The sequence below is a fragment of the Ursus americanus genome, chromosome 32, assembly GCF_024610735.1.
Source record: "Ursus americanus isolate L20-20 chromosome 32, mUrsAme1.1.p, whole genome shotgun sequence".
Lineage (NCBI taxonomy): Eukaryota > Metazoa > Chordata > Mammalia > Carnivora > Ursidae > Ursus > Ursus americanus.
In genome coordinates this window covers 18,899,304-18,922,899 of record NC_142158.1, presented here as the reverse complement: position 1 = coordinate 18,922,899, position 23,596 = coordinate 18,899,304, and the positions used below count along the sequence as shown (strand labels likewise).

General features: G+C 46.6%; 1 protein-coding gene across 2 annotated transcripts in view; it reads right to left on the bottom strand.

The window, feature by feature from the left end:
* The window catches only part of JARID2 (jumonji and AT-rich interaction domain containing 2), a 252,396-nt gene that overhangs the window by 132,526 nt on the left and 96,274 nt on the right, over positions 1-23,596 (bottom strand). For both annotated transcript variants that reach the window (XM_045811686.2, XM_045811689.2), the window contains one exon: positions 4,378-4,513. In XM_045811686.2, the coding sequence (XP_045667642.2) occupies positions 4,378-4,513 (136 nt within the window). Of the gene's footprint in view, positions 1-4,377; positions 4,514-23,596 lie in introns of those variants that run through there.

Here is a 23,596-nt window from a genome sequence, read left to right as displayed (position 1 = left end):
GTGCCAGGACCGCCAACCTGGTGGTTCAATAGCAGCATTATAAATACAAATCTCTACCTCTTGGTGAAAGAATAAAGTGAATGCATCTGTGTGCCTGTGATGGGAGGGTAAGCGAGCAGAAGCAGTGCCATCTTCGGATGCCCTCGATCAATGATAAGCTCTACTAAAGCCCGGAAACATGCCCACATTCATACTCACACGCCCCCGCCCTTCCCAAGTCTCCTTCCCCAATGAAAGAGCTCACATTATCTCCTTCAAAAGAAATGCCTATTAGAAAAAGTGTCCTCCTACAAATTCTTATTTTTGGAATCCTAGCTTTACAGAGTGTTCCAAAATTACTTCTGTTTATCGAAGAGGTGGTTGAATGCAAGGTGCAGAAAGCCGCAGCTTCGAGTCTGGCTGCCAAGGACTACTCGTGTAGGCCAACGGCTAATCCACTCCGGTGTATCACTTCCTCATCTACAGAATGGTCTGTTCTGAGGGTTAAAACGAGTGAAATGCGCATCAAGTCCTAGAATCAATAGTGGGTCAGTAGTGAGTGCCCAAAACAGACTGGCCATCACAACTACCGTTAAGGGTCCAAGAAAAAAAACCCGGGGTCCCTTAAATCTACTCAAGGCTCTCTGGCTGGCCAGAGACCTTGCTCGATCTCAGATGACATTTATAGGAAGCAAACGAAACTCAAAATACAGCTAATAGCTCCCCTCTCTTACTGTGTAATTATGTGTACTCATTTGTGTAGCATGTTATTATTTAAATGTCCCTAATTTCAGCCCCAGCGGGCCAAGGGCCCTCAAAGAGTGGCCGAGGCCTCAGCCTCTGCCAGCCCTTCCCAAAGCTTTTGTCAAATTTATTACAGCCAGAAGAAGTGGCATTATCTACAGCAGGAAGCAGACAGAAGGCTCTCACAATCAGCAAAAATCAGAGCGCTGCCTCCCCCCACACCCGGCTGTAACCAGCAAGCCGTAATGAGGATTTCAAGCCCTACGCAGACAATCCACCAGGCTGTTCAAGACTCACATTCGATACTCCGACTAGGACCAAAACAAAAACAAACAAAAACATAAAAAACATACAACCTCATTCCTTGTTGCTTTAGAACTACAAAAGCAAGACTGGTGGCCAACATGGATTTTGTGACATAAAATAGGTGGTCTTCCTACGATCTTACGTCTGGTTGGGTTATTTCTACTACACGAGACCCACAGAAATGGGGCAGCGGAGCTCAGCCGCTCCGATACAAGCTGCCGCCTTCTGTTCACAGCCACCAGACCCCACCCTCCTCGCACAAGGGCGAGGAGCTGCTGCTGCTTCATCCTGGCACGCCAAGGATTTAGCGGAAGTGATGTCAATTCAGTCTCAAATCAGATAAAAAGTTACATCAAGCTCCTTCCATTGTCAACGCAAAGCATTATTTGAAGAGGGAATTTTCCCCATGAAACACTGGCAGGACCAATAACCCAGAAACAGCTCTGAAAAGTGATTCAGTGAAGGGAGTGGGGGTGGGGTGGGGGAATCAAACACCTTGTTTTCAATAGTACTGCTGCAAAGGTATCAGTGGAATTTTCACCCCCTCTGCCTCCTTAAATAAGCGCTAGATTCAAAGTTCCAGGCCTTGAGCTATAATTCTAGTTCTGCCACTGCACAGGTGACAGCCATGTGACCTTGGGAAAGTCACTACCACACAGAACACTCACAAAGCCCCACGAGGACACTGCATTCAGCTTACGGATGAGCACCCCAGGGGACTCAGAGGTCGGTCACTACCCAAGGTCCCCAAGCTTCAAGGCATGAAAGGAGGGGGGGGTGCCCAGAGGGGCAGCAGGTGCCCATTCTGACCCCTGTCTGGTCAGTTTCCTTCCCCGTGTCCTCAGCTTCAAAACTCGACCACCAGACAGATCTCTGTGACCATTAACACTGGACCAATGGATTTCAATTTTCACACGGGAACCTCAGGAGGTTCTGTGACTAATCGAACCAAAACAAAAACCCAAAACGTTTCATCTTGCAGGGCTGTGAAAACCGCTCTCCCCACCCCACCCCCCATCACGACTAACCTATGTCCATTTGCCCCACAGTGAAGAACCCCAAAGATGGGGTGCTGGGACATCCAGCTCAGGACAAGGTCCTTCTACTGTGCAGTATGGAATGAGGGTTATGAAGTATCTGTTAAATAAGAGACATCTATCTATATAGACACACACGCGCGCGCACACAGCACCGTTCGCAATCACCCCGCTCCCAACCTCAGCGGCCAAAAAAGTCTGCAAACCTCCACTGCTTTCGGCTTTCTCTGGACCACGTGCCCTAAGAGCGCACTGCTGAGGTTCGGGGATCTACAGAAAAGGAGTTATTCCCCCAGTGAACAATGCTGGTTTCCCGATCTCTCCAGTAGGCCCCCGATGAGAAAGCACACTTCGACCTGTGAGCGGCCTCTAAGAAAATCATTCTTAAAACCAGAGGTGTTTACTTAGAAGTGCTATGGAAATCCACGATACAGAGTGACAGACATGGGGACTTGGCCGCACGGACACCAAGAGGAACCAGGAACGGGCATCTTCACAGCAATCCCACAAGCAAGAGAGGCAGGCCTTGGTGTCCCCGTATTGAAAAGTAGACAGGAAAAAAACAACAAGCCAGACTTTATCGGCATGAAATACAAACTTCCACAACAAAAACCCCCTGTTCTTTATGAAATTGGTACAAGGATTCTTTAAAGTCTTCAGTGATCCCCACAGAGCGGTCTTTGCCAGTTTTCTTAGAATTCCTTCCTCGGCACTGCCAAACCCTTAACGAGGCCACTTAAAAACGAGAGTTACCTTTGGTCGATGAGGCTGGCAGTGCCTGTTAGACCTCTTGAAGAGCTTTAAGTTTTTGTTCTTTTACCTAAATTCCACCTTTATTTAATTCTGGACACCTGGCTAACTTGTCCTAAAAATCGGATTTTTTCCTCAGGTAGGTTTTCTGTTTGTTTTTTTGTTACGAGATCCCAAAAGCACTAAGGCCTTACCACTCCTACACAGCAGGACGAGAGCATGCCTTATCACGACAGTAAAATCTACACCCCCCCGAAGCCCCTGGTCTACTGTAACCTTAGGGTGCAGGGAGACTCTCCCCCGACAGGCTCCCCTCAAACACGCAGAACCAGACACTACGTTCAACAAGAAGCAAGGACACCAAGAACAATCACGTCACACGGGGCTCCAGATTTTAGACTTGTGGCAACAAAGTCTACTGATTTTGCTTCCATGCATGTGAAAAATTAAAAAAGAAAAAAAAAGTGGGGGGGGGGGGGCTTTCCCATATACATGTGGATTCTGACTTCCAAGAGCTTCTTGTTTTAAGTCACACAGAACCAGAAGAAGAGAGGGACAGGCCTTGGGTGGGTGGCAGGGTAAACCCTAGAGTTCGGAGAGGGTAACTCACCTTACAACGAAGCCGAATGCAGGACAGTGGACGCCTGAGGCGAAACTGCCCCTGTGGACCCTGGCAAGCTCTCAAGTACCGCCACGCATCCCTACTCTTATCACCCCACGACCAGAGCAGAGCCTCTTAGAAAGAGCCATCACCTCTTCCGTATCTCTCCTTGCTCCAAGCCAGGTACAGACCAGAACGTGGTCCACTCATTCACATCTACCTAGAACTCTGAGGCCTAGTGAGGCCCAGGGCGACTGGGGAATGCCATCAGAGCCACATCCGCTGAACTCAAAAAAACACACTGGGACCCAACGCATGTTCTGAAGTGGCTTCCACTGGATGATTTCAGCCCCATCCTCCGACGCCTGTGAAATAGAGACCGCGCAGCGAACTCAGAGAGGAACAGGCTTCCTTCCGTGCTGCAAGGAGACTTCTAATAACCATATGGCTGCCACTCCCAAATGCACAGGAATTCTAGGCCACCGTCTACCTGCTGCCACGTAACCACCTGCTCGGCCTGATCAGCAAGGAAAAGCAGCAGCCCCTAGGAGGCTGCTGACCCAGAGAGCACGAAGGACAGCAGGCACCCAGAAGACTCAAGCTACTTCCCACACAAACAGGGAAAATGGACCAGGAGCTCCAGGGTGCAGCGAGAGCTAAGCAGAACGACAGAGATCCACAGAAAAACCTGTAAGGCGGACTCTACCTTCAACCCAGACCTGGTAGAAATCAGATCACAGCCCTCGTCTTATCTGTAGGGAACAGACTAATTAAGGCACCTTGCCAATTATATCACACAGCACATAACGGAGCTTAAAAATGAATCCATAAACCCAGTCAGATGTCCAAAGAAACTGCCATGAGGGGCCTGAGAAGCACAAGCCGCCCAAAACACATCCAATGCAGAAACAAGGCCGTGCCCCAAGATCCCAGCCGATTCCAACAGAAGAGGCAACTCACCATTCACTGTTTTCAGGCTCCCAGCAATGCCTTCCCCGTGCTGCCTCTTCTGGGCATTCTTGAACTCCTTCAGAGACAAATAAAGGACTTTACGTACCACCCTTTCTTCTGACCATGGAATCCCATCACTGTCATCCTGGAGAAACAGAAGAAAGGGAGAAGGGAAATCACTTTAAAAAAAAAAAAAGGGGGGGCCAGTAAATATTAAGAGTTAGAATAAACCTTAAAAAAAAAAAAAACCAAATGAGCAGGACGCTACTGAGAACCAGCGCTGGAGGCCGGAATTCCACCACGTGGTCACGATTCCAGCCCGGCCCCTAGCAGAAAGCTCCCGCACAGCCTGTCAAAGGCCGTGGAAGGAAGACAACCACCTCGCTTCCTTTACAAACCCTGCGCCCAAATATCCTTATTAGAGAGTAACCCTGAAGTTTCCTGCCGGGCAAAAGAGGCGTTAGTACACCCACAAGCAGAGGGCCGAGGAACGACTGTCCGGGAGTTCCGCTGAAGAACTCCAGAAGATGTCCTGCCTTACAAACATGTGCTGTTGTCACTGGGGAGGGGTTGGTGCTGCCTTCAGAGAATTTACCATTCGGTCCGAAGAAAGGCAACTGGATCTGTACTGACCCCTCACTCATGGAAAGGAGTCCTAATTAGGGAAAGAGACAGAGCACTGTGGAAAACAGACCATGAATCCTGGTGGGTACAGGTAGGAAGTCTGCGAGGGAAGGGGTGACTTAAAGGGGGAGGGGGAAAAAAAAAAGAAAAATACACACAGGTTAATAATAGGTCTTGAAGGTCTAATTTGCGTGGCTCCCCCTTAGGTCTGTGGTAACAGACGCAATGTAAGCTCCTGCGAGAGGCACAGAAGAAATGAAGGCCAAGTTGGGCGGGAGGGGGTTGGGCCCCGAGCCCATCCCAGCCACTCCAGCAGTAACCCCAGAAAGACAGCAGAGAATCGAGAAGCAGCAAGAGGAGGAGGGGAAGGAGTCCCCCCAAGCAGGGGAGTGAGAACGGGAGCCAAGTCTGGAAACAACGTGGACACATTGATCTGGGATCTGAGCAGAGGTAACGGTTTCAGGGAACCAGCAAGAAGGTCTGTGTAAGGTTTGAAGTGCTGCTTCACACATGGCCAAGGACAGTCGCAGGTTCGCGCCTCTAGATACCGGCCCACTATCTGTGAACCCAAGAGGCCCTTATGTTCACAAACTCCCTTCAAGACTAAGCATTTCAGAACCGTTCGCCTTAGAAGGATGGGAGCTTCTCAGATACTTCAGGCCTTAGGAGAGTAAGGAGAACCTTAACATCCTGGGTAAAAGCAGGAGTGGGGGGAGGGTGGATATTTGGGATCGTTTTGCTCAAACAGGTGGACTTACACGGCGCAAGAGCCAGGCCGGTCCCGCATGCCAGAGAGAACCCGCACCACTCGCCAGTCCCGGGAAACGTCCACGGGACTAGGTCAGGGGGCTAGAGGACGTGAGGTCTCTTCCAGTGCTCACATTCCTAAACTCTGCACCAACACAAACTACATCTAGAAATCCAACCACACGGAGACTCTAAAGTCCTAAATAACTTTAAGCTTCACTTCGGTTAAGCTGCCAGGATTTTCCCACAAGGAGAACGCTCTTCCATCTTCTGTAATAAGGGGGAAGAGAGCCCTGGGAAAGAAGGGCTAGGATTTCCACCTTCCCCACGACATCCTCCCACTCCTGCAGACCTGCCAAGCTGAGATTTCCGCTGGATCCAGCGGAAGAAGGCACATCCTGTCTCCCCGGGGGCGCTCCCCAGAGAGGCAAAGCGAAGTTCTACGGGCCAGGGTTGGCGGGCTGAGGCTCAAACCCAAAAAAGGCTGAAAGAAGCCAGCAAACGGCCTCCACCTGAGCGAGGAGCACACGGAATTTCTGAGCTGCAACTGCGTACAAGTCACTCCGTACCTTCCAATCACAGGGTTCACCAACGGATAAGAGAAGCCCTCTGACCAGACCCCATGTGAGCAACAAGAACCAACAGAAGGACATATCCACACCACACACAAAAGGCACAAAGAAGGTGATTTCACTGTTCCACCAGCGCCCCTAGCCGATGACTTGCATCTGAGAAGCGCTGACCCCTCCCGACCTTTAGACAGTGAGGCTGAAACCCCAGCGTTTGTACGGAGGCCCGAAGTCAGAATGAAGGCACCGGTCGGAACACGATACAGTAAACTCTGTACAAGAGGCTCGTACCCCTAAGTTCTCATTAAAACAAACCATGTGAGCTGAAACCGCCCACCACGGAAGATGCAGTTCCGGTTCGCTTACTCACACAAGCAGCTTCATGAAATCTATAAAGTACTTTAAATACAGGAGAACAAAATCTATGACCTGGATTATGGGGTTTCAAATTCTAGACATTAAAAAACAAACCCTTTTTTTTTTTTTAACACAAGAGTTCTTTTCTGTAATGTACAGTGCTGGTCAAGCCTTGTCACCTCCCTTGATGTGGACGCAAGACACAAACCTAGTAGGTAATAAGGGGACTCTGTTCTGGTTCCAAAAGCTCCACAGGTGGGTAATAATTCCGAAATTAAAACTTAAGCTGCTTTTCACAGCTGCAAGGTCAAGATGAATCACCCCACACTACGCTAGCAGGCTTGCACTCCTCCCCAGTGGAATGCCAGATGCAAAAAGCATAGGGTGCCTGCACCCCACAAGCCGGGAACACAGAGGTAGCCCAGAGGGGGGTCCTGGAAGGTCTGCAAGAAGGTACCTCAAGTCCGACACGCACTCTGCCATAGCCTTAGCTGTCGTTCAGAACAGCCAAGGGCTGAGAGCTCCAAGAAAAGCCCAGACAGAACTATCATTAGACGTCAGGCGACTCAAAATGCAAACACCTAAGACTTTTTTATTTCCTCCTCTTCAACAGTGGTCTCATTTTTTAAAAAGATTTTATTTATTTGAGAGGGAGAGATCGCACACGAGCAAGCACAAGCAGGGGGAGGGGGACATGGGGAAGGAGACATGGGGAGGGAGACGCAGACTCCCTGATAGTGGTCTCGTTTAATCAACCATTTAAACAACATCTGCGTGGGGCTGGGAAATCCCTTTCACCACTGACATCCCAGCACCTAGGGCCTGCCTGATAGAATAAGAGCTCAATGAATATTTCAGGGAAACAAAAAGACTCAAGCTTACTCTTCACACTACCTTTACCTACACTTGGCCTGCCGGTCCCTAACCTTACAAACATCCAGGGTGTGTTAAGTAGAGAACAGTGCTGGAAATCCTACAGTTTTCTTGACTCAAGTCACCGCTACCCCCCATAAAACACTCCCCACAGTGATAATCCAAAAGGACTATCTACCCTCTCTCATTCTCAGCAGTAAGCTTATCCACATACTGGAGACTTCGTCCTGCAATCACCTATCTAGAAATCCGCATGGTCTCCTAGGGCCCAAACCTGATGACCGGGCCACAGCCCCTTACCTTAGGCTAAATTCTGGCTCCCCTCCCCCCTGTAATCCTCCAGGATTCCTGCAGGCTCTTTTCCCTGGACGCTCTATATCCAATTATGCATTCCCAAATCACTATTTTTCAAAATCATCTGATGGTCCACTCATGCCTCAGTGTTCAAAATTCCTAATGATCCCCTTTGACCTTCCCTAGACCCCCTTTAGGCCATGGGATCCTCCCTTCTCGTCAGAAGGGATCCTGCCAGATTTGACAGAACAGGGAGAGATCAGGGAGAGATCCTTTCTTGGTTTCCTCTGGGATGCTTCCCCAGAACCATGTACCCAGTCCATTCTGGTTTACTGGTCAGCTTAACAAAAGGCGGCCCAGGAAAAACTGTAGCCACGATAGAGGAACCCGGCGGCTTAATTCTGATGCAAATTCAGGCGCCTAGAGTGTGTGTCCGTTCTTTCTATGCATTTCCTTAAAGACTTTTTTTTTTTAAAAAAGCTACTTGCCATTGGGGCATCAGTAAGACCTCTACGTTTTTACATTTTCATCAGATTATTGGGGAAGTACAATTCAAGCCCCAGACAACGTAGCACCCTCCCTCATTCCCATCCCCTAATTTCTTAACCTGTATTTCCCCAACTCCAAAACAAATGCTTTGCAAATACTGCCATAATAAGAATATGTGGGCATGCTGACGGGATTTAAAAAAACAACAAGAAAAAAAAAAAAGAACAAAAAAATCATCACGCAGATCTAGATTCACTTTGCTATTCTGACTGTTAAAAATCACTTTCTTCAGGGGCGCCTGGGTAGCGCAGTCGTTAAGGCGTCTGCCTTCGGCTCAGGGCGTGATCCCGGCGTACCGGGATCGAGTCCCACATCGGGCTCCTCCGCTGGGAGCCTGCTTCTTCCTCTCCCACTCCCCCTGCTGTGTTCCCTCTCTCGCTGGCTGTCTCTCTGTCACATAAATAAATAAAAAAATCTTAAAAAAAAAAAAAATCACTTTCTTCGGCAAATGAAAAATTGAGTATTTAGGTCTTCAAAAAAGTAAAAGTGACAGGGTTTTCTTTTCATTTGAAAAACGTTTCCCATTCTTTGAAATAGCTGGAGAATCTCTTATCAAAAATGGCAGCTGGTCAGGAATTAAACGTGAATGCTTATGGTCATAATCTTTTTTATTAAGAGAAAAAGAGCACAGCATAACCCTTAGCTGCTCCAAGTTTTGTAAAAGACATGCAAGAAAATGGAGTGCGAGGCCAGCACAAGAGGATACGACACTCCCTGTGGCAGACAGCACCCAGGAACGATTCTCCAAAACTCACGTCTGGGTTAGAGATTAAAAAGCTTGCTACCATCTCCTTTAGGCTTTAAATGGGGCAGAAAAGGAAGTAATCACAAAACTCTTTAAAAAAAAAAAAAGAAAGAGAGAGAGAGAGAGAGAGAGAGAGAGAGAGAGAGATGAGTTTCAATGTCTAGCCCAAGGTCACACAGCTGGAGAGAACCTGGAGCTGGCTTGTGTGGTCAATGGGTCCACACCAGGCAGCAGGTGCCCAAAGCGAAGTTTTAAAACTCGGAAACTCATTCTTGAAGAGAAAATGTCAAACCTGTAACTCACATGAACTCCTCAATGAAAGCAAAATTAAAATTACTCATTTCAAGAGGTGAATGGAAACATTATGTGGGGGGGTGGGGAAACACCACCACTACCACCAACCCAACCCAGAACCATTCACGAGCAGCACTAGCTGGAGATTAGAGAAAGAACAGGAGGAAGAGGGATTTTCTCCTACTGGTCTCTGCAGCTACCTCGTGTAATTGGAACAACACCATTCTAAGGTCATTTCTCAAGACATCCGTATGCCATCTGGCTCGGTGTGTGTTATGGTTTCAAATTCAGGCCATCTTGATTGAGGAGAGGGAAAACAAGGATGGAAATGCATGGGTATGAGGGAAACGTTTCTGATTTCAAAAGCAAAAACAAAGACACCTTTCCTAACAATGACAGCGATTTACAAATGAAATAGGGCCCGTCCAAGGTCAGATCCTTAATTTCCTATCACTTGTCAGCAAACTACATCAGAGACTCATGCATCACAGGTAGAATGACCAAGCAGTTTATCACACCAACCAAGGGCATCGTTAATAATGATGCAGGAAGGACTGGTAGAAACTGGGACACAGGTCAACCAACCAATTATACCAGGTGTCCTTTCCAGCAGATACAAATCCATTAAGAAAAAAAAGTCTAGGGGGCGCCTGGGTGGCACAGCGGTTGGGCGTCTGCCTTCGGCTCAGGGCGTGATCCCGGCGTTATGGGATCGAGCCCCACGTCAGGCTCCTCCGCTATGAGCCTGCTTCTTCCTCTCCCACTCCCCCTGCTTGTGCTCCCTCTCTCGCTGGCTGTCTCTGTCCTGTCGAATAAGTAAATAAAATCTTAAAAAAAAAAAAAAAAGAAAAAGAAAAAAAAAGTCTAATACACCAGAAATCATTTTTAACCACATCACCCAAGAAAAATAAAACCAACATGCAAGACGTACCAGAAATGCAGTGATACACACCTGTGTTTTAAATTGAAATCCAGAACCTCCCCACTGAGGTTTTAAAGGTCAACTTGCTTGGGGGGGGGGGGATCCCTTGGGACTGGCACAGGTAAAGATGGCATCACAGTCCACAGCAAACACTCATGCTTCCACAGGGAGGGCGCACAGGAAATCAAATGCTCTTTGCAACCTCCTGTAGGTTCAACAAGCAGATGTGGAAGGGAGGGTGGGATTGTTCGGAAAGAGAATGTTCAGATTCAAAGGTAGGAAGACCTTCTCCTTCAGGAAACCTCTGTACGATGGCTCATACAAATGCTAAGACAAATGATTAGGTGTTTGGATCACAGGAGCCACTGGAAAAGTTAACCAATTCCACCAGCATGTGCTATAGCCTCTCTCTATGCACCTTGCCAAGGCTCTGGGAACGGAGGAACTTGTGACTTTCTACTCCTTTGAAAATGAAAAGGGAGTGCCATGGCCCAACTCCAACGCTTAACCCGACCCGAAGTTGGATTAACAAGAAATAAGCACTTCATGGAGAGGAGGAGAATTGGGGGGGGGGGAGGGTCTGGCAGGTGCACAGAGCCAACAAGTAAAGAGACAAAATTTGAAAGACCGGGTTCGTGAGGGAGATGGAGAAAAACTGAGAGCGCTTTCCTCATTCCAGGGAAAACGACTGGAACCCTCCCCATGAACACCTTTTCTTTTCAGAACAAGCTCTGCGTATACCTGTTAAGTCGTCCTACTTAATACAATGTGTTGCTGTCTGAAACGCCAGCCTCTTCCATCAAGCTTGAGAAGAGTAACAATGAAAGCACCCCCCCAAAAAGGGGGGCATAGGGGTAGGGGAGGTGAGGCTGTCTTGATTCTTGACATGGATTCCACGTAAACAAGGATGTACAGAGCCAAAAAATAAATGAGAAAATACTGAAAAATGGGAGCGCTATAACTCAGGCTAAAACTTAATGTTTCTTCCCTTTTCAAAAATAATCATGTCTTCTCCATTACAAATCTCCATTTCTCAAATCAACCTGATGCTAATCCATTTTTTTTTAATTCCATGAAATGGATCAACGGTCAATGCTGACAATATCAAAGAATATTCAGATCTAGAAAGTGGACAAGCAGCCAGGAAACCACAGACTTACTGAACTTGTGAATGATATTTGCTCTGCCTGGACTTTAAATTAAAAAGCACTTCCAGCAGCAAATTTCCCTCAGAAAGACATGCTTCCTGGGATAAAGTAAACGGCCTGAAAATGCTTATGCAAGGAAAGTTTTACTTCTTCCAAACTCCCATTAAATAATGTGTACTTATCTTTGATTACCGCCTATTTAAAAAAAAAAAAAAGCCACAGCTGAAATTGGATTAAGAACTTCTGCTGAAAACGATTTATTGCATAACACACAACTCTGACAGCCTGATTCTCCGGCCACCAACTGAGTCTTTATAAAAATCTGCTGGGCAGCTGCCAAGTCAGCTCTTTTGCGTCTGAGCATGTCACATTGCTGTTGTCAAGACAGCGGCAGCATGGGCTGCGACAGCCCCACGTTCACGGGTAAGCGGTGCAGTCAGGGAACCGTCCACCCTCCCGAAGCTCTTCATCCAACACTTAGTGGTTTCGACATCATCAGAAAGGCGCGAGACCTACAGCAGGATAACCTCCAAGAATTCTCTGGGTTGACCATCTACCTTCAAGTGTAGGGAGATGGGGAAAGCACTAAAAATCAAGTGACAAAGAAATGCTGGACCGGTGTCTTCAAAAACCCAAGCAGAACGAAGGACAGTCGACTCAGCATCAGCAGTGCTGATGGGGCAAGTAGACAAGGACTTCATTTGGGGATGTTACTAACGTGTAGGTTCCCAAAGGAATTCTAACCGATTTGGATCTTCTCATCATTAAGCCTTTTTAATGTGAAGAATACACCCCATCCCTCCCCAAAATTCCCCAAATGGCACTAACCGATAGAGTAGCCACCAGCTACATGTAGCCACATCTACAATTAATTACAATTAAAAAAAATATATGTTCCAAGTTGTATTAGACACACTTCAGGTGCTCAACAGCCGCATGTCTCCCTACGGAATGTGTCCATCATCACCAGAAGCTCCCATGGCTAACACGTTTCTTTCCAGAGTATCCTTTTTGTGTTTCATTGGATAGGGTTTCAAGGACTGTGGGCCACTTCCTGCTGCATTTCCATCATGTCCCTGAGATTCTTCAAAGGATGTACCTTTATGCTTAGGAAAACTCGGGAATATTAAATACTTTGCACAAGAATCCGAGTCGCAAGTAGGGGAGAACCACCTGAATTACAGATACCCATACAATGCTCAGGAAAATAGCTGCCATCCTCTCTGCTACACCGGGCCTTTCAATTTTGCAGGGGATGTAGAGGAATTCTGGGGATAAAGTGGGAGACTTTTCAGTCTACAAGGAAGCCCTGGAAACACACCGTTTCTGTAGGTCTTCAAATCATTTTCTAAGGACTCTCCCACAAAATAAATCCTCCAGGAGGGACGCCTGGGTGGCTCAACTGGTTGAGTGTCAAACTCAGGGTCCTGGGATCAAGCCCCACATCTGGCTCCGAGCTCAGTTTGGGGATTCTTGCTCTCTCTCCCTCTCCCCCCTCCCCACCACATGCGCGTGCTCTAAAATAAATAAATCATTAAAATAAATCCTCCAGGATTAAGACTAGACAAAAGCCTGTTCTCCACCAGCCAGTTTCCAAGCACCAACAGAGTGACCCAAACCACTGAGATGGCTTGCTGCCCCAGCTCCTGCCAGGACCAGTCAAGGTTATGGCCCTCTGAGCAATTTTTACACTCCTGTTTCCTCCCTGAGGCCCTAGGACACTGCTGGGAACGTTTTAGGAGTTCCATCAAGAAGCTGACTGGTTTGTTGGCTTTTTTGGCTCAGCAGTGCCCCCATCCAGGATGTAAGCGTAAGTGTACGTACCTGCCCAGGACACCAACTGCCTGGTCCCACTAGATCATAAGCCACTGGATCGATTTTTGGCCTTTTTATGAAAACTTATCAAATTATCAGAAAGCATACAAATAAAATCCTGCCCTTGGGTTGAGGGTAAATGGATCCTATGCCACATTTGTGCTGGTGTGTTTTACCCCCCCCTTCTCATACCCTCCAGCCCTCTGCAGAGAGAATGACCTAGAATTGATGGGTCTCCAGAAACCGTTTTCATGTCTGCCTCCCCCTCTATGAGCACTTCACACACTGATAAGTGTAGACCACTATGTGGCAGGCCACATCCTACGTGTTTCTCGCACATAGTCCCCTCCCCATTTTACAACTGGCCTATGAAGTATTATCACACAAACATCTGCAAACGACCAACCTTAGGCAAAGAGGTGTGAAGACAGATCCCACCCGAATTAGTCGGTGTTGAGTCCAGAGCACCTGCCGTGTGCCCTATTCATCTCTGTGCTCCCAACAAGGAGCAAGGAGTCTAGCACACATGGTGTATTCGAAACCATCTCCCAGGAGTGAACACTTAGAAACAGATGGAAAACAAGACAGTGGCCTCGAGGTAAGAGGGACCTGGACTCCCAATTCTAGAACTGTTTCCCCATGTGTAGAAGAGTGATCGCCAACTCGAGCATCCGTGAGAAACCTCCACAAGGCTTGACGACCGCCCCCCGTTGGGGGCCCCACCTCCACAGTCGCTCCCAGGTGATGCTGACAGTGCTGGCCTGGGGACCACACACTTGGAGAATCACAGGTGCACACCAGCCTTGTGGTGGATTGGACTTCCTCGCTCCCTAGGAAAATGGTTCTCACTGCCATGAAAAGCATGGTAATTGCCAAATCTAACACAAACTTTCTACTGGCAACCTGATTCCCCCCTCGCTTTCCTAGTTCCTGTCCCCCGACCACTTTTAACTAGGATTTTTCTGCGCTTCCCAATCTGTAATGATTTTAATACCTATGACTACTCATGCATTTTCTTGACAATCTCCTTCCTCCTCTACCCCGCCCCCACCGTCTTGTGGGATTCTACCGCAATTATCCCTCCTACAGACCTCCTGCCTACCCACGATTTGAAATCCTAGAGCAGGACGTGGCACCTTCTCATTCACCTCCACTCCCTAAATCCAGGTATAATGCTCTTTGTCTTTCTAGTCCTCAGATACAGCCTTGAAACACACTCTCCTCTCCCCTCTTACAGAGGAAACCTTCCAAAATGACTGCCACCAACCAATCCCTGGCCCAACCATCCTCCACACACAGTCTTCCTCTTAAAAACAAACAAACAAAAACAAAACAACCCCCCCACACACACACACCATACACACAAAAAAAAACAGAGCGACCATGAGTTACCCTGGAAAACCATCAATCCATGTCATTCCTTCCCCTTACACCAAAGCCTTCCATGGCTCCCCAGTGACTCCTACAGGGGAAATTTCCAAATTTCTTAGCATGGCCTACAAAAATTCCTTTATAATCAACCCAACTTACCTTCTAGGCTGCAATTCCCCCACAACTCTCAATACCCACCCCCAGGACAACCTCCACAAGAGGTGACCTCTCTCTCATCTTGCATCTGCATCCCAAAAGAAATTCCAGGAAACCGGAGTACTGGCGTTTATTAACTAAATAATCATTGTGACTTCAGTAATTCCACAGAAAATAAAGAACAGACTTTCTAAATGAACCAGTGAGAGTCCATTCTCAATTCGTTTTCATATCAATACCTTGGTACCAAGAAACACAGTCAATTGGGCTCAACAGTCAATTAGACTCAATTTACCACCTATGGCTGTTTCAGTATTTACCCACAGCTCTTGGTTTCCTATCACATAGAATGCATGATTCTGTGTGACCAGGACCCTCTGTACAAGATAACAATGGTTTTCAAATGGATAGATCTCCTACAAGTCAATCTAGTCCTAGTCCAGTAACAAGATTTAACTAGATCACCATTTCACACTGGTTTCCAAGTCATCATTACTGCCACCAAAAAAAAAATGGAAATCTTCCTTGGTGCGTGCATCCAAGCCAGTTCTAGTATTGTTCCTTTCGTGCAGGACAAGATTTCCTGTGGTTATTTAGCTCTATAAAACCCAACGTACCAGTGTGTGGTTCAATGAAGAGATTCACGCTCACCTATAGGCTGACAAAGCTCCCCTAAAGTCACGAGGGATGACCCCCCACAAAGAGAACATTGCATGTATACAATCTCATTTTAAATCAAAGCTGCTAGGGAAAGCAAATATGGCTATCTGGAGGCAAAGTCATGATTCTTCCTCTGCTGACATTTCAGTGATAAGCAAAAACTCATGTTATAAGTAACATGGATTTAAGTGGAAGCTTACCACTGACACGTCAGCCAGCATGTATGAAAAAATAAAGCAGCAGGCAGAGGACAATTTTACTCTCAATGGAAACCACTGGAGAAGTTTTGAGCAAAGAAGGAACAATCTGATCTACATTTTTTAAAAGTCCCCCAGGGACTGCTCCGTTGAGAACAAACACTTATTAGGCAGAACCAACTCGATGCTTATCTAGAATGTGTGACAAAGGGGGGAGTTAAAGATAAACTCCAAAATGTTTCATCTCCGTAAACGGAGTCTCACCTCGGGGGGAAAAGGAAGACACTTCTGAGAAGAGTGCTCTGGAACAGAGAGAAGGGAGGAACCAGAGTTTCATTTTTAGGCTTCCTAGTCTGAGTTTCCTATAACCTGCCCTAGGAGAGATGTCAGAGCTCAGGCCAGGGGTCAGAACGAGAGATCGGAATATAACCAGTAGTTTAAACATCAATTTCTTGTACCCTAATTTATTGAAGGGCAGAAAATGCAGTTTATTTGTCCATGTGAAAGTTAGGAACGAAGTCAAATAAAGGGCTGGCTAACCTGGATGACTCATTTTATGGCTAAGAAGGTTTCTAGAGCCTTAGGTAAGATAATGCTTTTAAAAATAGCGAGTGAAGACGGAGGGGTGAGCATGAAGGGAGAAAATGGAGGTTTCACGTACTCAAGAGTCATTCTATAAAAACCCACTTGTCACCACAGCCCTAATTCACCAGTGATGGCCGGTCAACAATGGGGCAGTGATCAATACAGGTGACACTGGCGCTCATCAGCTGGTGCTGGTAAGAAAATTCTGTTCAGCCATGTGAAGTCCTAAATAAAATCAATCTGTCATACACCCCAAAACTATCCCTTCTTCTATATAGGCTTCACGTGCAAATAAGAAAAAGGACGAACATCCACCCCTATGCAGAGACAGGCACCCAAGGAGACACTGGCCTGAGGCCTGTGCTCATAGGTAGTCAAAATACGGTCACAAGATGCCCCGTACGGCAACACCGGGACGACGCAGTGACGTTTTCAAGAGGTCACAAAACAAAGATCTGTGTGGAGATCCAAATTCCAATCTGTTCCCCCTCAAGTGAACTGAGGAAGGATCCTGGCTAGACCCACAGACAGAAAAGCTGTTGGGGACACCGAAGGGCAGAACACTACAAAATCCAAAAGGCGTAAACCCCAAGACCTGGAGGCAGAATACAGAAACCCAATGGCTGGTGAGTAATGAACATCCTTATTTTACCCACGGCCACGAGCCACACCGCCTTGCTATACCTCCGGCCCCTGAAACCAAGATTCTCACCTTAAAGATACTCCTTTACTGGGTTTACCCAAAAAAAAACCCCATATTCTTATCTTCCAAATAAGTCAGTCTTTCTCACGTCCATTGCTGAGGACTTGTGCTCAGGTTTGAGCAGCCCCGGAAGCTCTTCTCCAGAATGCTACGTGTGTCAAGCTTGGCTGCCCTGGAAACCCCCCTGGGGAGCTTTATGAAGTACAGACCTCACCCCCATTCGGACTTGAACAGGTTGGGGTTGTGGCATGTTAATAGGTCGGGGTTGTGGCATGTGCCCCAAGATTTTGATAAGCCCAGATTCACACCTCTGGGACTCAGCCCTGGGACCATCTATCTATTGACACTGCCACCCTTAGTAAAAAGCAGTCTCACAGCACTAATGACTATTCTTAACAACTGCCCAACAGCAACCCTTGTTTATATTAGGAGTGTCAGAATTGTTGAGCAAATGAAGCTAAGAAAACAGAAAGAAACTCATGTAAATAAGGAAATCAGATAACTATTTAAATAGATACCCAGAATGTCCTAATACACTTTTACTGTTTTTACAGAAATTCTCGAAGATCAAGATTTCAGTGTTCTCTGAAATAGAGAGGAAAAAAAAAAGTTTTAGCAGATACTAAAGCTTTCGTTCCTTGAAACATAAACTGAGCACCTATTAGCTTGAAGGAAGTGAATCGAATGGCTGTAAACTACTCAAAGTTTCCAGAGTTCCCACTGAATGAGGGAAACCCTGCATGTCTGAGTCAGAGATCGGTTCTCGTTTGCCAATAATAAATACAAAAATAACATCTCAGTACAAGAATCAGGAAACCAGGTTAGGACTGCTTGTGTATTTAATTCTGTCAGGAGGGACAGATTTGAAATGTAGGTGACCTCTGACCCCAATATCCCATCACAGGGAAGGTAGCTAAACTAAGGTCAATTTACTAGAGGGAGGGAAAGGGGGGAAAAAAAACACCAACCACCTCCACGTGTTGAGTTTTTCTTCTCATTTATCTAAAACTCAAGCTACTGCCAAATACCCCCAGTCCCCAAGTTACCTGAAAGACACAGGTGAAGCTTCTATTCCTCTTCTTGTACAGTAGAGCAGGGACGGTGAGGCTCTACATTCTGGGGTATCTCCTGCCCACCGTGAACCTATAATTCCACTTTGTCTCCAGAGAGACTCCGCGGCCTGCGGGCTCGCTTTTTGTTCCTAACATTCCTCAGTTATCAGGGTCGCTCTCAAAAAGACCTTCTCCAACCTGGCGGGCACACACACAAGAGAAAATAGATCTTGTCCTTCCCACAGGACAGTAATGGATGGATTTTATCCCTAACGTTGATGTAAAGCTCAGGGGTGGGGGGTGGGGGTGCAGGGTGGGTAGTCCTATACAAAACACACAAAAATTTTTAATGGCCAGTTGGGGTTCGACAAACTTTTCAGACCATTTTACAAAAGCCCTGACCTCAAAGAAAACACTTTGCAACGCTAACATACATGCCCACACAAAGAAACACAGCAGGAGCTCCCCAAGGGCCAAAAGAAAATGCTCTCTAGTAATTACCATAAATAGAAAAGGAGACGGGCTTCCTGAGTCAGAGTACAGAGTACAAGAAAAACCACCAGCAACAAAAACATCATAAACAAAATTACACGGCCAACAATAAACCGGGAGGAAGGCGGAACTGCTTCTCAGTGAGATGCAAAGAAACACATCTGGAAGAGGCTCCAACAAGAGGCCCCGTCTATGAGCCTGCAGAGAGGACTGTTCAGGGTTCAACATGCTGCTACCCTCCTTAAATACAGAAGCAGAATGCAAGGACCATTCATTTTCTTTGGTACCAACCGGAAAGTTTCCGAAAAACCCACCAAATAAACTATAGCTTAATATTTGAGAAAAGATTTCTCATTCCTCTGGGCATTTGTTATTTCCCCTAAATTTGATACGATTTCCCAATCAATGCCCATTTGATTTTTTTAAGGGGGGGAAATCAATAAAGAAAAGCAGAGATCCTCCCTTAAAAAACAGCCTGAGAACTACTCAGATGAGCACGTGAGGCAGCTGTCCATCAAATCAACCACACTAGCTCCCACTGTGATTACGAGGTTATCAGTTTGAAATTATGATTTAAGTTCATGGACATGTACTGTATAAATCCTATCCAAAATGAACCTGTGATTAAAGAGAAGCAGCACAGAAAATACTAATGAGTGAAGAGCATAAAAATAAGTCTGCAGGGGCGCCTGGGTGGCACAGCGGTTAAGCATCTGCCTTCAGCTCAGGGCGTGATCCCAGCGTTGTGGGATCGAGTCCCACATCAGGCTCCTCCGCTATGAGCCTGCTTCTTCTTCTCCCATTCCCCCTGCTTGTGTTCCCTCTCTCGCTGGCTGTCTCTCTGTCAAATAAATAAATAAAATCTTAAAAAAAAATAAGTCTGCACATTTGCCTCATAATCCTCACTAGCCTGTGAATTGTATTCATCTGACCAAGAATTGTTCTATTACGAAAACGGGTATCTTCACCACTGCAAAATCCAGGGTTCTCTCTGCTTACCATATATGCTGGGCAGCCTTTAAAAACACACACACACACACACACACACACACACACACACACACACACACAAAAACCACGCTTTATTTGAGGGGGGGAGGGGCAGAGGGGGAGAGAGTCCCAAGTGGACTCTGCACTAAGCATAGAGCCCGATGCGGGGCTCGATCTCATGACGCTGAGATCGTGATGTGAGCTAAAACCAAGAATCAGTGGCTTAGCCGACTGAGCCACCCAGGCGCCCCTTCTGGGAAGCTTTCTAAGAGATTTACGTGAAGTAATGCAGTGCTGAGGTAACAGGCAGGTTGGCCAAGGCAGAGCCTGCTGTCTGGCTCCAACAAACCTACCTCAGGACATTCTGGGGCGCTCTCCCTAGTGAGGATCTTTCACTTTGTTCAAAGCTTTTCTGCTCGATGCAAACAGGAGTCTGGAGCCTTTTATCTTAACCTCTAGAAAGAAAACTCTGAAAACTATACACCTTAAAATGGTTAAAACGGTGAATTTTCTATCATGTGAACTTTACCTCAACAACAAAAAACTTAGGATGTTAAATCTGCTCATTTCAAAACAAATTCTACTTTAAATTACTTTGAGATACTGAGCATCAATACTGATGTTACTAGTATTTTATTCCATGTGGAAGTTCTAGAAAGAATATTACTGGCAAACGGGGCTTGAGTTTAAAAAGGCTTGTAAAATCACCCGTCAGTATTCAAAACAAAACCATAATCACGTTTTACCAAGAAAAAATCTAGTTTCTCAATACAAAAAATACCACTAATACTGCAGCTTAAGTGAAACAGAATATGAGCTTATTTTGGTTTTATGTTCACTAGAAACTTCTACTAAGGTACTGCTGAAATTAAAAAAAAGAAGTCAACATATAGGAAAGCAGTCCCTTTATAATTCATACGACTTTTGAAGACCCACAGACTTCCTCTTCACAAAGGGCAGGACAGGGCTGTGTGGGATCTGCTCCCCTCTAGAACCAGAGCCATTGCCTGGCCAACAGTAGTGATCAAACCTCCAGCAAGGGAAGGAGCAAGATTCCAGTCATTCATGACAGAATGGGCTCAACCAACATTCTTAACTTTCAGTATTTACTTTGCATCTCTGCTCTGGTTTACAATGGTTTGAACCCATCTCCTAAATACCCTTTAGCACTTGTTTCTCCCATAAGTCTCTTCCTCTGGATCTTCCCTTATCACAGTATTTCTCAAATACCACCTTTTTAATTTATTCTAAGATTTTTACTTGAGAGCGCCCAAATGAGCCCGCAGGCACGCACACTCCTGTCTGAGCAGGGGGAGGGACGGGGGAGAGGGAGAAGCAGACTCCCTGCTGAACACGGAGCCTGAGGTGGGCTCCATCTCAGGACCCCCAAGATCAAGACATGAGCCGGAATCAAGAGCTGGACGCTTAACCCACTGAGCCACCCAGGCGCCCCTCAAACACCACCTTTTCAACAAAGTCTTCTCAGACCAGCCTACCACACCGTCTAAGTAACTGCTTCACTTTCTTCACTGGGCTTCTCACCCATGACATTCTCCTTTGTCAGAGGATGGAGTGTATGGTTTTCTCAATTACCCGCTGAATCCCGCCCGTAATGGAGCAAGATCTGTGTGGAGCATTCAGGATGCAGTCGACCCCTGAACAACACGGGTCCAACTTACACACAGGCATTTGCAATAAACACAGCCCAGGACTGTAAACAGATTTTCCTTAGGATTTCCTTGGCATTTTCTTTTCTCTGGCTTACTTTATTGGAAGGACACAGTATATAATAACGTAACGTACAAAATACATGTTAATCGACTTTATGCTACCAGGAAGGCTTCCAGTCAGGAGTAAGCTCTTAGGAATTAAGTTCTGAGGGAGTCAAGAATCATACGCAGGTTTTCAACAGCTCAGGGGGCCCGGTGCCCCTAACCTCCAAGCTGTTCAAGGGTCAACTGTATTCAAAACTTGATTCTCTAGGATTAAACAGTTGTTTTTTTTAAAACCATAAAAAAAAAAAAAAGGGTCAAAGGGATAAGTTAACTCACGTAGCTAACAAAGTCAAGCGTGAACCCCCACCTCCCCACAAAAATCATGGAATCTGGAACCACTTACAAGCTGTGTGATCTCGCGGACTGCCTTCACCAGTCTGTGCCCAAAGTCATGCCAACTGCGTGGTATCCCACGGCGGGTCTGGCACAAAGAGGGTGCAGTGAGGGAATGCCCCCTCTATTAGTGAGGGACGACAGAACAAAGAGAACACTTGGCCTGGTTTTCTCCTGCTGCTGTTACTAGCGTCTAACAAACGCAAACTTACTCGCGTACCTTCTGGAACGAAGTTCAAAATCAGTTTCACCGGGTTATAAGGGAGGGGTGGGGCTGGCAGGGCTGGCTTCTCCCACAAGCTCTGAAATCTAGTGTCTTGCCTTGTTTCAAGCCAGCTGCCTGTACTCCGTGGCTTGTGGCCCCGTACCCCATCTTCAGAGAGCACGGCCGGACCGCCCCTCAGCAACCTCGCCTCCCCTCCTCCCTACCTCCGCCTCCTACCTCTGCTTTTATAAGGATCCTCGTGATGACACTGGGTCCACCAGGACCGCCCAGGATAACATCCCCATGTGAAGATCCTTAGTGAAATCACACTGGCAAAGTACTTTTTACACCCCTTAAGGGGACAGCGTTTCAGGAACACACCTGGCAGAATTCTCCCCCCATTTTTTTTTTAAAGAAAACAATCAGCTCCTGATAAAGCAAGAACACCTGAATGGGCCAACAATAAAGGGTGGAACTCGTAGGCTCATCCAGAACTACCATCTCTCAAAGCTTACACTCTCTGTTTCCCTAGAAACAGCAAAGTAATTGAGTGTTTCCATTGAAAAGACTTTTTTTCTCCTGCATTGAAATCATGGCGCAGAGGGGAGCAGTGAACTGGCTGAAGGGTTTTACTATTGTTCTGACTTCTCAATAAAGAGGAACACGGAACGCACATTAGAAGCCCGATCATTTAATGTCGCAAGGGCTTCCCTTCTAAGTCTGCAACTGACGGCTGGAGTCGTGTTAATTTACCTGGGGATAAGAAGTTTCTATTTCTGATTTTACTACTCAAAGAGCGCCCTTCCTGAGTAATGCTTTTTATCTTTTCCTAAATAGAGACACCGCCCAACTGCTCTTCTCAAAACTAGCACTAAAGTAGAAATTTAATAAAGAAAGAAGACATGAATGTGTTGAAAATTTCTCAGATAGGATGATAGGAATTAACCTCAAGATTTCTACTCTAAGACCAAAAAGGGATAATAAACACATGAAAATAAGCTTTGACAGCATTAAGCCATGAGGGAATTCCAACTCGAAACCACAATGAGATACCACTTCATACCCAGTAGGATGGCTATAATCAGACAGACAGACAATAATAAGTGTTGACAGGAACGCAGAGAAATTGGATCCCTCCTACACTGGTGGTAATGAAAACTGGTGCAGTGGTTTTGAAAACAGTCGGGCTCATTCCTCAAAAGGTTCAAGGGAGTCAGCACGAGACCCAGCAATTCCACCCCTAGGTACGTACACCTAGGACAAGTGAACAAAATGGCCACACAACCTGCCCGCAGATGTTCGTGATGGCCCGCACGTGGAGACAACGCAAACACCCATCAACTGACGAACAGATGAAATGGGACACGCATCCATGAATGGAACTGCTGGACAATAAAACAGAGGTATTGATCTATCCCAATACAGCTGCCCTTCGAGAATAGCCTCTGCTCTCCCACACTACATTTAACTCATAAAACTTTGCACATCCAATGAGTGTTTCCTCCACCGTGAATCTAGGCTCAGGAGCATGTCTGGAAAGGAAAATGCTGGAGCTGCTTACTACCTTTCACCTGCTCTGTCAGCTGGAAACACGCCATCCGTCGTCTGTTCCCTACATGACAGGCCCGCCAAGGAAACTACTTAATAGACATTCAGACAACCTCCTGTTCACAGCAGGTTAAGGGAGAGAAAGGAGAGAGATGAGGAGGGGGAAGGAAGGAGAGACAGCAGTCTCCTCCGTACGGCCCACACAGGCCGCCCCCCACCACCAT